A 17,994-nucleotide genomic window follows, 5' to 3' on the forward strand; every position below is an offset into this window, starting at 1 on the left:
ACTAGGTGAAATTTCCCAGAGGTTACAAATTCCAAAAGCTATGGAAATTCAAAGCCCTTCCAGAGATCTCTGACCATGCCCATGGACATTTGTATTCTCCTGGTCTTCTCTAACCCTGTCTCATTACCTGTCCATAAAGCTAAGACTTTTTGATTTCCTCACCAAAATTATGTACATCAAGATCCCGTGAGTTTAGTAGAGTCTAATGAAGATTTGGGTGGTTCTGTAAAGGAATCGTATGATGCAGAACACAGATTTTCACCATTTGCCTCTCATCCTTACCCATTACACTCCCTTCCAAGACTTCCCAGAATCTCAAATTATTCTACCTGTATTATATTGAACAGTGTCCTTGGAGTTTACCCTCCACGTTTAGCACTTATATTAAAATATTCTCATCAACAATACTTTCCTCCCTAAGAAATAGGGTATAATCTCTTTAAGACACTAAAATTTAACTTTTCTGCATTCAAAATTATGGTTAACGAGTTCTTTTTTTGAATGGAACTCATCTCTATTCAAAGATTGTCTGTTTCTAAATTTTAATTTAAGCTGTTCTTTCGTTTTATTATTGTGATAAAATATATATAACATAAAACTTACCATTTTAAGTCTATAGTTTAGTGGCATTCACATTGTGCTACCATCACCACTTTCCATCTCCAGAACATTTTCATCTTCCCAAAATGAAACTCTGTATCTGTTAAATACTAACTCCTCATTCCCTCCCTCACCCCAGACCCTGGAAACCTCTATTCTGTTTTCTGTCTGTATGAATTTAACTACTCCAGGTACCTCATATAAATGGATACAAACACAATTTGGCCTTTTACGTCCAGCTTATTTCACGTAGCATAATGTCTTCAAGGTTGATTCATGTTGTAACATGAATCAGAAAGTCACTGCTTTTTAAGGCTGAATAGTATTCCATTGTATGTATATATCACATTTGCTTTATCCATTTATCTCTTGGTTGGACAGGTTGTTTTCACCTTTTGGCTACTGCAAACAATGCTTCTATGAACACAGGTGTGCTAATATTTGTCTGAATTCCTGCTTTAACTCCTTTGGGTATATATCCAGAAGTGGAATTTCTGGATCATATGGTCATTCTATGTTCAGTTTTTTGAGGAATTGCCACACTGTTTTCCATAGTGAGGAGTGTTTAGTGTTTCCACTAAACACGAGTGTTTAGTGTTTCCACTAAACACTAGTGTTTAGTGTTCCACTAGTGTTTCCACATACTGTTTTCCAATATTTTATATTCCCATAACAACACAAAAGGGTTGCAACATCTCCACGACCTCACCAACGTGTGTTCTTTTCTGTTATTTTCTTTACTCTCACTCTCTGTTTGCCTGGGGCGGGGGTGGTGGCTGGGAAGGGCTTCTGTTCTTCCTCTGTTTAGTGCAGGGGCCTCATGAAGGAGAACCACCTTGTTCTTTCTCAGAACTGAGTGCCTGTGACTCTGCAGCCCTGTGGCATCCCTGCTGACACAGAAGTGCGGAGACATCCGGCTGGTGGCGGCTGACCCCATTGTCAGGGGGAACATCTCTGTATCTTTTTGAGACCAGTAACCTTCAAATACATCTCCCGGGACCATAAGTTTTGCTCTTTCTGACTAAGGGATCAGCCTTAGTCCCAGTCCTGAGTCTTGTCAATACCAGCACAAGGCAAAATGGTGCATTGTCTAAGACTATTCAAAGATCAGTTTCTTTTCCATCTCCATGAGGATCTTGGTATCTGTTTGACCTGAGCATCCATGGGTTTTGATAGAAAAGGATATGTAAGCTAAGATAGAGACAAGGAAGCAGATGAAGGAAATGCCAAGGATCTGGAATTGGGAAACCCATATCAGGAGTTTCCCTTCTGTTTTCTGGACTTACCTGCTCCCAAGAGACAAGAGGCCACAAATCAGAGAAGCCTGGCACCCAGGGCAGGTCAGGGAGGGAGGGGCGACCCCCTGCCCAGTGTTCTGGTGTTCATAGGTGAGAACTGGCTCTCTGATCCTCTTCACGATCTGATAGCCAGGTCTTCCTGGGATATCAGAACTCTTACAGGTCCTCCAAGCCCAGAATCCCCTCTTATGTGGCTCAAAATTAGCCATTGTCTCTTTCTCTTTTCTAAAATAGGGCCATGCTCCATGGGTTTGGGGACTAGCCTCATGCTCTAGTTTCTCTGATCTTCCTTTGAGGCTATTACTCCTCTGTATACACTTGCCCCTGGGTACCCAGTATGCTCCTTCAAACTCCCTCCCTGTCTACTTTTCTTCCCAGTTTTGAAGCATTTCCCACTGTCTACAGAGAGCTCTGCTCGTATTCTTGCAGTGGCTCAAGATCAGCAACCAATCTGCCTGACAAAATTACAAAGCTTTCTGAACTCCTCATTTCCTGCAGCTCTTTCTGCCCCTCCCCACAGCATCTTGCGGTTCAGTGGAACCACAGTGCCTCCTCTTAATAAATTGGAAGTCTTTACATTGTCAGCTGGGGCAGGAAAGTTTCCAGTAATTTCCTGGATGTCTTACCAGCATCCTCTCTGGAGCCCCCCAGGTTTCCCGTGTGGTATTTCCCAGCTGAGTGTAGTATTAGTCACAGCTCTTCTGAATCACCATATTGACCTCCCTTCCCCCGCTTCTACTTTTTTTCCAACACAAACTGAAGCAACTGAAACTCACCTTCCTAGCAAAGATCAGGAATGGGGCACTCTGTGCTCTGGGAAAACTGGCAGAACAGGCCTTCAGATCGATATTTTCAGGAGAAATTTTCAAGAACCTGGATTCTTGCATTTCCCCATACTTAGAAAAGCACTAAAACGATGAACTAAGGTGTCTGTTCCTTGTGACCAGCAGCAACCTTCTACCAAGATGTGAGCTTGGTTGCATGTACCCTTTGCCAAAATCACAGATATGCTCACATCCCCCCCGCCAATACCTTTCAGAGCAGTTTCTCAGAGCTCTCTCAGAGTCTGTCTCCCTGTCTATATCCCTTGGTAAGACATTGAAAAAACCCGACTCACGGCTTTTCTGCAACCATGGCGAGCCACATGCAAGTTCCTGCATGACATTTTACAGAGAGGAAAAGGAAGATGGGAGGTCTGTAGTAAAAAAAGGGTCCAAGTCTTTTCACTGACTGAGTCCTTGCCAGGAAAGAAGAGGAATCTTTTTCTTCTTCCTCTTGGGCTCTGCTACCATCACAGGGCTTGAGAGCTCCACCTCCTGGTCTCCCAACTCTATTTAATTGAGGCTTCTGTTTATTAATTTTTTACATTACAAAGGAAGGTCACATATTCACGAATATCCAAAATGTGCTAGTTCTGAGCCCTAAGTACCCACATTACCAGAAAGTCCAGCCTTACACAAAGGCTTGATTCCATATGAATTCCTAAGGAGCCCCAGGGTTGTTTATTGTTTGTGAATCACCTTAAGCTTAGGCTGAACCCAGCAGGGGTTGACCCTTCAGGCCACTGTCTTTCAGGTTGCCTCAGGGGCTTGTGTTTCTTCCCAGCTGCCTGGAAAACCGGCCCTGTCTGCTGCTTCCAGGGGTCAGGATGTGGGGGGAAAAGGGGGGCACGTGCTCAGCCCTTAGTGGTCCCTCAGGGAGGAAGGGTAGGTGCCCCTTCACTTTGGGCCACCCTGTCAGGGAGATCCACCAGCAAAGCCCCATGAGCCACCATGACCACCGCTCTTAGCAGACACTTCTCCCATTAGCCACAGCTGTTTGCCCAGGCCTGAAGCCTCCTCCTGCTCAGGACTCTGAGACGAAGCCCACGTTTGGGACACAGGTGGGGTAAGTATAGGTCTCACCTTGTTGTTCAAGGGTAATTATTAACAGCACCACTTTCACTCCCCCAAAAATATGAGACTATACATCTCCTCCTCATTTTGCATGTTCTCTCTATGGTGTTTCTGTCTCAGTAGCCCCAGCACATCTTTTCTAGAGGAACTGGTGATCTCATAACATGAAGGAGAGTTCTTTAGGGTAGGCTGACCCCTCATCACACATGACCCTGTGATTGATTCTTCCTCTGAGACGCATGGGGTCCCTGCGATGCACTAGCCATATTTCCCATATCTTGGGGTGAGGAATCTTTTGTCGAAAGGAAAGAGGGAAGGAAGGAAGGAAGGAACGGAGGAGAGAAGGAGGAAGGGAGGGAAGGAAGGGGAGGGAGAGAGAGAGAGAGAGAAAGGGAGGGAGGGAGGGAGGAAGGAAGGAAGGAAGGGGAGAGCGAGAGAGCAGAGTGCAAAAGAAAGAAAGAAAAAAGGAAGGAAGGAAAGGAGGGAGGGAGGGAAGAAAGAAAAGAAAGAAAGAAAGGAAGGAAGAAAGGAAGGAAGAAAGAAAGGAAGGAAGGAAGAAAGGAAGGAAGGAAGGGAGAGAGAGAGAGGGAGGGAGGGAGGGAGGAAGAAAGAAAGAAAGAAAAGTGTGTAACCAATACAAAATACTTAATTCACTAGCACAACAATACCAATTTATTTCTCTAACTGAATACGTGAGGTCCACCTGCCTTATCAATGGGACATCCAGTATCTCCCTCGTGAAGTATTCTCTGCATCATCCCTCCAGCCAGCTGTTCAGGAACACTCAGGTCTTAGCCTCTGAGAAGTCAGTCCCATCTTTGCCCATCGTGCCCAGAGTGAGCAGTTCACGCCAGTTGTGGGCACGGGAAGTTCTGTGGGCGTTTGCTCTTGCCAAGTGTGTCCTCTGTGGTGACCTTCTTGTTGGCCTGGATCCCTGCTGGCCCAAGAGCATGAGATCACATTCACAGGGGCAACCACTGTTCCCCAAAGAACCTCTCTGTGCTGCCTGGCAGGGTCCTGAGGTGCTTCTGCCTCGGCTGCCTACTGTCCCAGAACATCCCTCTCCTACCGGTACTAGGCTCTGGCATTGAGATCCTTCGCCTTCTGGAAAGTTCCCAGTTGGGGCTCCTGGGTATCCCCGTGCAAACCCCTCCCCTCCTCTCCAGTAAGCCAGTCTCCACTCAGAGATGGAAGGAAGGCATGTTTTGCTAAATAAGAAATAACACAGAGACCAAAAGAGAATACACAGGTTTCTCTGTAGGCTCCTCAGGTCACTCACTGGCTACACCTGTCCCATCGCTGGGGTCCCCAGCCACATTCTGCGGTGCCTGGGAACCTTTCCCAAATACCACAGCCCCATATATCCTGTGCAATATTTCCTTTTCTGCAAATTAAAGTTCATTTTGACCTCTGCTACTGGAGAGCAGCTGCGGTCCCACCACACATCCCCCGCCCGCCTTGGGCAGGGCAGGGAGGCTGAGAGCCTGGGGAGAGCAGCGAAGCTGTAGAGTTGGTGGAAGGGCAGGAAGCGTCTCTGCAAGGCTGCGGCTGAGCTGCCAGCACAGAGGCACATGGCCGAGGCCCCCAGCTGTGCAGGCTGGGTCTTCAGAGTGAGGCACACGCCATCGGGCATCTCAGCCGAGAAGTGATCCTTCAAAAAGTCTGCCTTCTCTGAAGACACTTGGTTATAGATGGACCTCAGAAACCCCATGCCCTTTCCTGGGGTCTGTCGGTACCAGAAGAGGTACAAACGATGGGGCACAGGACCGCATCCCAGAGTCACATTCCGTCCCATCCCTGTGATATAATGGCAAGGGCTTTGGCTGACACCAGATTCTATGTGTCCTGTGGGAGGACACAGAGTCCAGAAAGAGAATGAGGCAAAAGTTTGGAACGGGCCTTAGGTCAAGGGAATGGGATGGGAGTTTTCCACATACTCCCAGGACTCACCTACTCCCAGGAGACAAACGATCACCCAGCAGAACCTGTGGTCCATGGCAGGGGCGGGGCGGGGCTGAGGTCTCTCCCAGTGGGGCATCAGGTCTTTAGCAGCCCAAGGGAGGAGACTCTGTGACGATGTCCTAGTGTTGGGCAGCACCCACAGACTCAGGAGTGCCCGCACAGAGGGAGCAGGCAGCCCTCGTGCCAACGCGGACACATGATGCTCCAAGGCTCAGCCCCCGCGTGCCCTGGAGCGTTCAGGCTCCCACGCCCCGAGTGAAAAACTGCAGCTGCAGAGGGACCCTGGGAGAATACAAGCGTCAGGGCAGTGAGGCCGGGTATGAAGACCCAAACAGACAGGCGGGACCCACTCCCCTCTCTAACGGCCAACTGAGAGCCACAGTTCAGAGGCATGGGCTCTGTGTGTCGTAATTCTGAGCCTGACGATTAAAACATTGGGAATGTAGAGAGCGAAGGAAAACAAAAAATAACCCTGCAAGTGTCAGTGTGGAGAGGAAATCTAGTGAGAAGTTGAGACCTGAAACCTAAAAGGACGTTTCAGTGCAAGGGAAGGAGAGTGGACGAGAAAGTAAGCACCCAGCCCAGTGCACTGGCTCTGAACTGAGGGGCGCAGGGGCCTGCTGACTGCCTGAGGGGTGGAGAGCAAGCGTCTGTGCAGATTTGGAGCTTTGATCAGGCTGGGGTTCGGGGTCTAGCCTTGGGTGGGAAAAAGAGAAATCGGAGAACAGACGAGCCAGATTATAGAATATGGATTTGGTGAAGACAGAGAGACACATATTTCTCACACCCGTTTCCCAAAAGCTGGGTCTCTTACTGTACTTTGCGGGGTCTCCAGTCCTGGGACCCTTGCCTGGAAGTCGTTCTCTGATTCCCCCAAAGCTCTGTGCTGCTCGGCCCTGGGCGGCCACAGCCTTGGCAACAGGGAATCCTCGGTTCCTGAAAAGAAGAGGCTCAGAAGTCAGGTACCTGCCGAGCTCCAAGCAACGCACTTCCTCACAGGGCGGAATCCTTCTCATCCTCTGGTGCCATTAGGGTGTGAGTCCTGACGTGCAGGCGTTTGTTTAGAGGATCCCTATGAAACCTTAAACCAAACCATCCACTTTACAGCAGGCTTGTTTATTTCACAACAAATAAAGCATTAAAATACTAGGCAGGGATGTGTTTATCTCTTAACCAGTTGACAGGGCAGAGTCATACTCGGGTGAAAAAAACCCCAGACTCTAAAGACGTAGAATAGAGAGTCGCCACAGGGGTTGACTTGGGTACTATGGTTTGAGGCTCTGCCAGGGGTCTCCCTGTCCCTGGAGCGTCCTCTGCAGGAGAGAGGAGGGAGCCTTTGTGCGCATGCAGACAGCTGACTCTCCAGGACGCAGGGCTTTGCCAGCCCTTGGCTGCTGGGTTGTGCAGCCCTGAGACACATTACAAGGAGCAAAGCCGGAAGATACGGGGTTCAGCACCGGGTACAAAGTCCTGCTCTGAAATGTCAGGAGGCCATCACTGCTCACTGCCTGCTGATAATACAGGATGCGAAGACCTGTAGAGCTAGGGTTAAAGAGACAGAAGGAAAAAGAAGCAAGCCTGAAAGTGCAAAGGCTGGAGTGGAAGAGAAGCCAGCGAGGGGCTGAGCCCCTGAACGCGCAGCCGGCAGAGTGAACTAGAGAATAGGAATCCCAACGGGATGGGGGATCCGTGGTCCTCAGGGGCAGGAACGGCTGGAGACCCTGGTGAGGGAATGAGGTGCTTTGAAAAAGGTCTGAGCATAGTTGCAGCTGGGATCTGGGCTGAGATCCAGGGTCTAAATTGGATGGAAGGGGAAGTCAGAGAAAGACACCTTTTAGAAGGAGGATGGGTAGGACTGCTGTGGCCAGAGGGTCAAGTGTCTCATGAAAGACTTCCCAGGGGCGCCAGCCAATTGGAAAATGCTTGGGACAACTTAAACTTGAACGTCTGTCCTCCATTCACCCAGAGGCACAATCTTGGTCAGGACGAGCCCGGCACAGACTGCTGGCGTCTGTGGGGGAACTGAGCCCTGCCGTGCCCCGTGAACCTGCGGGCAGTATTATGGTCTGGGATTTCTGTCCAGGGTCTAATGGGAAGTGGCAAACGGAGCCTTGGCTGGCCCCCTAGCTTCCTGGCTGGACCCTGGAGGTTTGTGCACAGGAAGGAGTTGGCTCTGCAGGGCTGTGTCTTTGCTGCTGGCGCAGAGATACCAGGCGGAGTCTTCCAGTTTCAGGGTGTCCACGTGCAGGTACAAGTGGGAGCTGTCTGGGCATTTGGGCCAGAATCGACTTGGAACAGTCTCATTGCTAGCGAGTTCCTTGTAGTTGTAGACGAACATGAGCTCCAGCGGCTTCTGAGCGCTCTGCTTATACCAGTACATAGCATTGTGTCCCAGGTGTTGTTCACATCTCAGAGATTTCTTACTTCTAGTTTCCATGACTAGGTATTTTGGTATCTGAGTTATTCCCGTGTCCGCAGAGGCTGCTGGGAGAAAGGGACAAAATTCAGACAAAGCCCAGAAGGGGAGGTGTTGATGCAGCCGCAGGGAAATTGTTGGGGGTCCGGGGGCAGCCCATGTGAACCCAAGACTCACCTGCTCCCACAAGAGAGAGGACCACACAGCAGAGCAGCCCGCAGCCCATGGTGGTGTCAGGGTCGAAGTGGCATCATCTAACTGGGATGCCCCGGGGGTGGGGGGTGGCCTCTGGTCTCCTTGGCCTTGGTTGGTGCTTTTGCCTGTGATGTCAGTGTCCTTGTCAGTTTCCCCAGCCCCAAGCGATGTTTCTTCCTTCCCCTTTTATGCCTTACATAGATTTCGATAGAAGGTGGATTTGAATGGACTGGGCTGGGATAGTCCTCTGACAGTTGCTCTTTTGCTATTAGCTGCCCTCCTCACTATACAGATTCTCCCTCTGTCCCCCCTCCCTTCCAAGACCCCCTCTCAGCAACAGACCATACTCCCTTGAAGAGATCTCCTTCCTCCCCTGCTCAGTCCGAGGCAGGACGACACTTAAAACGCCCTTTCCCTCAGCGTCTAAGCTTGCTGGGGCCCCTTTGCCCAGCTGCATGGAGGGAGGGAGATTGGAAGGCTGTGGTCCTTTTCTGTACCAGTGCCCGTCATTAAAAAGGCACGACTGTGACGCCAGCCAGGAACCAGACATTGGGAAGAGTGCTGAGAGGACCAGAACAAGGAATAAGCCATTCTCTGGCCCTGTATTGAGGGTGCAGCGCTTGGCTGGGCTTAAAGCAAACAAGTTGCCGCAAGTAAACAGCACAAGACGTCCGGTGCAAGACAAACGGAAATCAATTTGAAAATGACTTTAGCTTAGTATCTTTGAGAAGTCTGCAAACGATGCACCCAACTGATATAAGGATGAAGCCTCAACGCCCTGCTCCCCTCCTCACCCCCTCCCTCTACTCACTCCCAGCCCCTCCCCCCCAGTCTCGGCGGTCTCAGTGGAGCCACAGCTCCGCCTTGTGGCCAAAGCTGCACATTTCCCAGATCACAGGCCTCTTAACCAGCCCGCGTCGGCAGCCCAGATCCCTCACTCATTCCACAGACCAGGAGCAGCTGTGATAGGTACGAAACTCCAGGAAATCATGAAGAAGAAAGAAGCACCTGAAACCACCAAAACAGTCGGCAACAATACCATTCATCCACTTATCTAGGAAATTCAATTTTTACTCAATGGAGGTTGGTTATGTCTGGATTCTTAGGAATGAACAAAATGCAGCCCTGCAGATACTACCCCAGCCCCTGTGGAGCTTATAGACCATCTTGATTTGTTCAACAAATACTCATTGAGCAACAGCTGGGAACAAGCACAGAACTTCAACACGTTCACCCCCAGAATTCTACTGTCGTGGGTAATTCAGTATAGTCCCAGACAACCACTAGGGAATCAAATGCAGCTTATATGAAGTTTGAGAAATGTGTCCAGTATTTCAGTATTTAAATCACTTCATGGATGTGATAGCATATTTCCTCAGCTATTACAACATGGGGACTGAATGCAAATGATCTCCAAAGCCCCGTGCATTTCCAAAATGTTAGAAACCAAACCAGGCCCATCCGATCCACAGACAGTTTTCCAATCTGGGACTAGCTTGCGTGATCCACCGTGAGTCATTCCTACTTCACACCATAAATTGTTTATGCCTTTTGTCCACTTACTTATTGGAATATCATCCATTTTCTTAAAACATACTGTTAGGCCAGTATTGAGTTTTCATTCTAGAAAATTTGAAGATAAGAATAAACACAAAGGGCTTCCCTGGTGGCGCAGTGGTTGAGAATCTGCCTGCCAATGCAGGGCACACGGGTTCGAGCCCTGGTCTGGGAAGATCCCACATGCCACGGAGCAACTGGGCCCGTGAGCCACAATTACTGAGCCTGCACGTCTGGAGCCTGTGCTCCGCAGCAAGAGAGGCCGCGATGGTGAGAGGCCCGCGCACCGCGATGAAGAGTGGTCCCCACTTGCCGCAACTAGAGAAAGCCCTCGCACAGAAACGAAGACTCAACACAGTCATAAATAAATAAATAAAAGAACGTGAATTTCTTTAAAAAAAAAAAAAAAAAAAAGCAAACTGGGCTATTCATTTCAGTAACAGTCAAGTGGTCTTAGTTTGCATTCAATTTCCAATCAGTTTCTCAATCTATTAAAAAAAAAAAAAAGAATAAACACAAAAATGAAATCTATAGTTGCTAAATATAACATTTGTTTATTGTTATATTAGATATTTATTACCAAGTTGGAATAACAAGAATCTATATAAATCTATGTTGGGACTAGGGAGGGTAGTTATCCATGTGTAAAGTCAAGAGTTGATAAGTGAGATGTTTTTTAACCCAGGGATGTGCTGGGTCAGGAAGAAAATACTAACATTTTTCTAATGTAATAAATAGTATCAGATTTTCACTGTGGCCCATAAAACAAAAAAATGTAAGGGTATATGGGTTAGAATTTAAGCAAAGTGGGTTGGATATTCCCCTCCTGAACAGGTTACATATATGATGGACCTTAAATCCACTGCAGTTGGAGATATTCCATTCTTAGATAAGAACCAAAAATTAACCCTAGTTAAAAGGCCAGCATTGTTACTATTAACATTATTATGATGGCCATTCCCTGTAGTAAGAAGACACTGATTGGCCCTTCTACAAGAAAACAGAAAAATATGAGTAAATAAAATTTTATTGCATTGTTAGGCTGTCAATACATATGCAAAATTTCACAGATGACAAAAAGCAATGGAATTTAAACTAAAACCCCGAACAATGAGTAAAAGTGAAAAGCTTGGTTGCCCTGAGAACGTTAGCTAACATAAGCATTTCCCAAAGCAAGGAGTGGGGTGAAAGGTGAGTTTAAGTTATCTGAATTAGGGATGTGACTGAAGAAAGAAAATGATCTAAGGACAGTCTGCATTGCAAGAACGAATAGTGAAGAAGTGGAATGGTAAACATGTAGGTAAATTCAAACACTGCCCATTATCAAATAGTAATAGTATATGTTCCTTGAAGATATATAGAAAAGACATAACTGATTCCAAGACAGCTGGGATTTGGGTTATGGGAGCCCCAAGAATACATGAAGGGAAATTACCTTTTTTCCTGGCCAGTTGTGTCTACACAGGGTGGGACTCCAGAAGGTTCTGGAAGGCTATAGGACTGAGCAGAGATTTCAGAAGACACTCAGCTGGAAGACATTGGCATACAGACCCAGTTAGAGTGAGAGACATTGGTGAATATGCTGTGATTCCCACGGAGACCCCGGAAAGACCAAGCACTGTAACAATGAACCCACATGCTAAGGCTCCCTGAGAGGATTTGCTCCTAGCAAATCCTACATCCAGACCTGCCAGGAAAAATCCAGAGCCTCTCCTCTATATCATCCACAAGGCCCCTCATCATCCCTTCATAATCTTTCATGTAGAGTATTTCAGAAGTCTTCTAATTGTACATTCCACCTGGACTCTATCTCCCTTCTGATCCAGTATTCCTGTACCAAAATACAAACTTGATCATGTTATCTCACTTAAGGTAGGACCACCGGCTAGTTCCTGCCTAGAGATTTGTGGCCAAAGTCCTTTCCATGCCTCCTAATATCCTCCATCTTCTGGCTACTGCCTGCTCTCGAGGAGGCTTCAAAGATGACACTCAATCAGAATTGGGAACAATGGCACTGGTCCTCCTTCTTAGAGGGAGGAATTCTGCAGTGCACAAGCATACCTCGATGGGTGCATCTGCCTCACCCTTTCTCTCTAGTTTACCTGTTGTTGGCCTGCACCCTGAAGGCCTGCGAGCCTTGTGGTTGCCCAGCCTCGAGACCAAAGAACGAGCCCGGAGACAGCGACAGAGACATCAGTGGTTTATTGGACAGGGGATTATACACAAAGGGTCCTGGAGTGACACTCCATTGTGCGCAGGCAGGACATGGCAGCAGTCTTAGCTACTCCGGGAGAAGGAGGCTACCATTTACAGGGGGAATTGATGTCAGGTGGGCTCATCAGTTACCAGGGGCTGATCAAGCCCTGTAATTTAGAGGACTGGATAGTCATGCGAGTGAAGCAGGGCTTGGTCGAGCAGAGGATGTACAGAGAGCAAGAGAACAGTCATCTTAAATGGCCTAACCATACACCTGTCACCCTGGACTTTCATGCTTCTCCAAATATTTTTCCATTAAATGGTGATCTCACTGACAATCTGAATTTTCGTTTGGTCTTAGAGACTTTTATCTTCACCTTACCGTCCTTTAGGCTTTTTCTCATCAAACATTCTTAGCAAATAGTGTGTTTTCAATCATAATGTTATGTACAATATGTACCAATATGTACAGCAGAGAAAGGCGGGGAATGGCTTCTTCCATCAGTTAAGATCTTCAGGGCAAGGGACAGGGTCCTTTCTTGTTTGTGGAGCCCTGAGTACTTCAGTGAAATTAATGGAACCCCCTGCTCTAGCTGAGAAGTAGAATTCTGTAAGACTTCTGTGTGTCTAGAACTGCCCCATCGGGTGTGCTGGCAGGATGTCCTGGAGGCTGAAACTCATGGGGGTGAGTGGAGCCTTGAGCTGGGTGAACACGTTGCCCCACAGCTTCCCGACTAGGCCAGGGTTTTGTGCACAGATAGACAGTGACTCTGCAGGGCTGTGTCTTAGCTGCCGGCACAGAAACACACGGCAGAGTCGCCTGGCTCCAAGGAGTTGATGTGAAAGTTTAAATGAGCTTTGTCAGGAGATTCTGGTGAGAAACGACTTGGCACTGTTTCGCTGAGAATGAGTACCTTATTACTGTAGACAAACATAATCTTCAGCAATTGCTTGGAGCCCTGCTTATACCAGTGCATACTATCATGGTTCAGCTTTTGTTCACATTTCAGGGGCTTCTTAGTTCCCATCTGTGTGGTGAGATATTTTGGAGTCTGCAGAACTGCCGTGTCTAAGGCACCTGAGAAGGAAAGAAGCAGAATTCAGACGAGTCCCAGGAGGTAGCCTGTTTCTGGAGGGTTGACGAATGGGCTTAGAGACTCAAAGAGGGGTCCAGCCACCTGCTCCCAGGACTCGCCTGCTCCCAGGAGGCAAAGGGCCCCACAGCACAGGGGCCTGGGGCCCATGGTGGGGTCCGGGCCGACTAGGCCAGGCCCTGGCCCGGGACTCTGGTCCTCAGTGGTAAGAAGACCAGGCTGCTGTGCTCGCTGCCCTGCCAGGTGCGGTGCCTGTGACGTCACAGCCCAGAAGGACTGCCTCACCCTCAGGCCCCCTCTATCCTGCTCTCCTCCTTCCGCATGTCCTGCGCTTGCTCTATCCAGAGAAATGTTCATTTCTACTCCTTTCAAAGGAGTTTGGGATTTCTAGGCATAGCTTGAGTATGGTGAGCATGTCGCCTCAAGGACGTTTCTCTGACGGTCATTCTGTGCCAGCAGCTGCCTCCCTCCCCTTTTCCTGCCCCAGGACCCGGCCACCTCCTCCCTTGCACCCCATTCCAGGCCCCTCTCTCAGAGTCAGCCTGGTTTCCCTTCTCTGGGTCTTCTGCTTCCCCATCACAATAATGCAGCACGGTCCCACTCTTGGCTCTCTTGAATGTGTGGTTTACGCTAAGTTCCCCTCTTGATTACTTCAGTTCTGGTCAAGAGATTGACTCTGAGGTCTCCCCGAGAACCAGCTGCAGACCATACACAAGTATGCATTGCTCTCAGTTCGGAGCAAACTCTGTTGATGAGTCTTTGAGGGGGAATAAACGGCAGCCCCACTCCCTGTGATGTTCTCTGTTGGAAAGGCAGAGCCACAAGGCTAATAGGAGGGAATAAGAAGGCAGGATGTGACAGGAGCGATGAGGTTACAGAGGAGAATAATAGCACGGAGCTGGGAAAATCTAAGCGGGATGATTTTACTGCCCTTGCTTTGTCTACAGGTCACCTTCCCTTCTGGCACAAAGTCTACAGCTTGATGCCTAGCCTGGCCTTTCTCAGCCTCGGCGCTATTGACATATTGCACGGATAGTTCTTGGTTTGGGGGCTGTAGGACGTTTAGTAGCATCCCTGGTCTCTGTCCACTACCTGTCCGTAGCACTCCCCACCCCCGTTGTGACAACCAAAAATGTCTCCAGACGGTGGCATCACCCACACTGAGAACCTCCCTCCCCTTCATTCCTTCCCACAGTTCTTGCCCTCCTCCACCAGCCTCTAGGATCCTGTAGGGCCGCAGCGCCTCCTAGTGGCTGGCAAGGTGCAGTTCTCAGATCTCAGTGCCCCCGGACGCCGCCCCAGCCCTTGGTAAAAGCCAAGTCAGCAAGGACCCAGAGTAAGACCAGGGCACCAAGTGCCCCGGAGGCATCTCTCTCTCTCTCTCTCTCTTTCTCTCTCTCTCTCTCTCTCTCTCTCTCACACACACACACACACGTGCACAAAGTACAGCACCGCTGTCAATTACTGGTGAAACCCCCTTCAGAGACAGACCCAGTGGTTCATTTGCTTTTCATTGAGCACAGAACAAGCACTAGAGACAAGATAGTGAACAAAAGAGAAACGACCACGGTCCCAGAACCACATGCATGCTTTATTTGTTGGCAATCATTGAATGGCTGCTTAGTGCAAAGCTTGAGTAAGACAGCGTTCTCATTCTCATGATGTTTATATTCTGATAGGAGCCAAAAGAAATTTACAGATTACCCTAGACCAGAAAGATTAAATACATGTTATGCAGACATTAGAAATATAATCAGTATTAATACAGTTAAATACTGTCCTGCACATGGCTTCCCATTTCCTCATCTACAAAATAATGGGCTGAAATAAATCATGTCTAAGTCTCTGTCCAGTTTTAAAATTGTATGATCCTAACCAGGGGCACCTCTAGATGTTAACTGGCTCGTGGGTCTTATGCAGCCAGTATCTTAAGTACCTACCTCATTGCACAACACAGCTTGCTTGTGAAGCTTTTCAAAGAAAAGAGGGAAGGGAAGAAGGGAGGGGGGAAGAAAGGATAGAAGGGAAGAAGGGAGGGGGGAAGAAAGGATAGAAGGGAAGAAGGGAGGGGGGAAGAAAGGATAGAAGGAAAGAAGGAAAGAGTCAAAAATGATACTGACAGGAGGCTACATATATTAGTGATTCTGACCATACAAAGAAGCAACCATTCTTAAAAAGTAGATTTCACATGAATTATTTACATTAGCATTTATGCACATGCCCTTGAAAAATCAGGTGCACACCATCCAAAGAGATGCTGGATTGAAACTGATTGAAAGAAAAGTGCCTCACATGAGGTATGTCAGTTCTGGTTGTTGTTTTCTGGTTTTCACAGGAGAGTCTGAAAGCCCGATGTTTTCCCTTGTCTATCAGGAATTGCCCAAAGGAAAGAGAGGAACAAAGAAATAGCTTCTTTGTGCTTCTTTTCTGACGCGTCCAGCTAGATCAGAGAAGAGGAAACCTCTGCGGGGAGAACAGGAGGCTGATGCTGGGATGCTGGGAAGCGCCAGGGTTCAATTACAGTAGAGAGTAAACAAGGAAGGAAAAACACAGTAATTGTAGCATGAAGCTAACTTGATCCACAAAAAGGTGAAGAGTCATAGGACTCTGGTGATGAGGCAGAAAGCTGGAGAAGAACTAGAGCAAAAAAGGAAACAGGCTGAAACGATATCAGGATGTGTGTTTTGGACATCGGTCGTATTTTTGGCTGTCCAATATCTAAACTCCTTCTCGTGTTTGGACAGTTTCCCAGAGTTTGTATGTTAGTGGGAAGAGGCATGTGTCAGTATGTTTTGTAAGCGAAACCTTCCTCCCATTCTAGAAGCAAAACTTCCACCACTGCCTCTGCTTTTTGTGACTTTCACGAGAACAGGGTTCCTCCCGGCAGAGCTGTCTCTTTTCACCAGCTCCCTAAGAACTTGGACGTGGGGGGAGAGGGGGAGGAAACTGGGCCATGTGCTTTGGCAGAATGGGATGGAAGGACAATCTCTTGATCCCAATTCTGTCCAATTTAGTTACCTGGGCAGAGAGTCCCATGAAGATTTCAGTTTCATCGAATTTTCTCTCTTTCTTTACTGGTGCTCAAAATTGGTTTCTCAGGTTTGCAAAATTGACAAGGACCATGATTTCCCTTCCATTCTGCTCACCTGGCTGTTAGTTGCTGGTGGCCCTGACCTTGAAAAAAATCCCCTTTCTTATATTGACAAAAATAGAAAAGTCAATGTACACATCAACTGCTGCAAACATACGCCTGCAGGTGGACCAGTGGTCACTGGTTTTCCAAATGAAAATCCAGATCAAAACCAGACGTGACAGTCTGCAGGTCATTCACCCTTCACCTTAGAAGTCATCAACTCATGCTATTTGCCTATTTAGACTTTGAAATCTCCTCTAACTTAAAATATTTATATTTACTGTTTCTATTATTACATGGATCAGAAATGTTTAATCTTGAAGTCACTTGAAAGTAATACAGGCAACAATTGACAAAAAGTAAACACAATATTATGATGAACAGGCATTACTTATTAACTTTCAAAAATGATTAGATGTCACCTTATTTTTGCTTTTAGGAAGAAGCTATAGATGTTTGGTGGGGGTGGGAGTGGGGGAGGTTCAGGGGACCCTGAATTCTCAAGCCTTAAATTAAAGGTAGTCACTTAGAATATTCAATATTGAGCTTAGAAGTGTGTGTTCCTGCACTTTCTAATGTTTATAACTTTCAGCAGATTTTGAAAGTGGCTCATAATAATGTTAAGAAATTTAGATTTGAGCATGGACAAATGAGTTGGCTTTCTTTAGTAGATTCCTCTGTTCTATCCTGAGATGAACTGCAAAATGAACCTTCACAGAAGAGCTAACATTTTTTCTGTGACTGGCCAACCAGACTTTAACTTCAGGCAGAATGGGAGAACATATACGGGAGAATAAATAGATATTCTGAAGCTTCCTCCTGCTATATACAACTAGAGTTTACACCAAAGGTAATGGCATTCTTGGATTTCCAAGAAGAAAGAGAAATTCCAAATTTTTAAAAATTAAAAAAAATCTATTTATTTGGACGCTGAATCTTTAGTTGCGGCATGTGGGAGCTAGTTCCCTGACCAGGGATCGAACCCGGGCCCCCTGCATCGGGAGCACGGAGTCTTAGCCACTGGACCGCCAGGGAAGTCCCCCAAATGTTTTTTTTTTAAAATGAGGCAGGAGCCTTGAGTTAAAACAAGTGAAAAGTCATATTTAGGTCTATCTTTCGGATGTCTGTCTCTTGTATCTCTAGTGTTTCGGTATCAGGTGTTTTCGTGTCTGGACAAAGCCCCATGTGTCACTGTAGGCAGGGATGGAAGTTAGAGGCAGAGTCCAGAAGGAAGTTTGTTGCTGATATTTTGATGGAACCGTTTTCTCAAACCCAGGAAAGGGGTTTCATCTCATTGCTCCTGACTCTCTTGTTCCAGGAAGGAAGAGGACCACCCAGCAGAGGGGCAAGAATAAAGCCCTTTTTACTTTAACCCCCGGACACGCTGGAGTGAGGCACGGGGCTCCAGGTCTCCTTTGGCCTGGCAGGTAGACGTCCCTAGGTTTTTACCGTCTCTGCAAGATCCCCAGGAAAGCTCTGGCCTGTGGGGCTCCCTGGCTGAGCCCCAGCAGCTCACAGCGCGCCGCTCCCCTGTGCCTCTCTGACGGGCCTGCGCCTGCCCGAGGGCTCCCACCCTCCGCACCTCAAACCCCTGTCCCTCGACTCCCACGCAGGCTCACAGGCAACGAGTCTGGCGGTCCAGGCTCTT

General features: G+C 47.8%; 2 gene segments (V, D, J or C); both read right to left on the reverse strand.

Annotated features, from left to right (window-relative positions):
* Positions 1–7,841: 7,841 nt before the first annotated feature.
* LOC132372234 (T cell receptor beta variable 4-2-like) lies at positions 7,842–8,397 on the reverse strand. The segment is given in 2 exon segments: positions 7,842–8,239; positions 8,349–8,397. Coding segments are annotated over 2 exon segments (447 nt in total).
* Positions 8,398–12,904: 4,507 nt separating this feature from the next.
* Positions 12,905–13,363, reverse strand: LOC132371731 (T cell receptor beta variable 3-1-like). The segment is given in 2 exon segments: positions 12,905–13,197; positions 13,315–13,363. Coding segments are annotated over 2 exon segments (342 nt in total).
* Positions 13,364–17,994: the final 4,631 nt, after the last annotated feature.

Source organism: Balaenoptera ricei, chromosome 9 (assembly GCF_028023285.1).
Source record: "Balaenoptera ricei isolate mBalRic1 chromosome 9, mBalRic1.hap2, whole genome shotgun sequence".
Taxonomy (NCBI): Eukaryota; Metazoa; Chordata; class Mammalia; order Artiodactyla; family Balaenopteridae; genus Balaenoptera; species Balaenoptera ricei.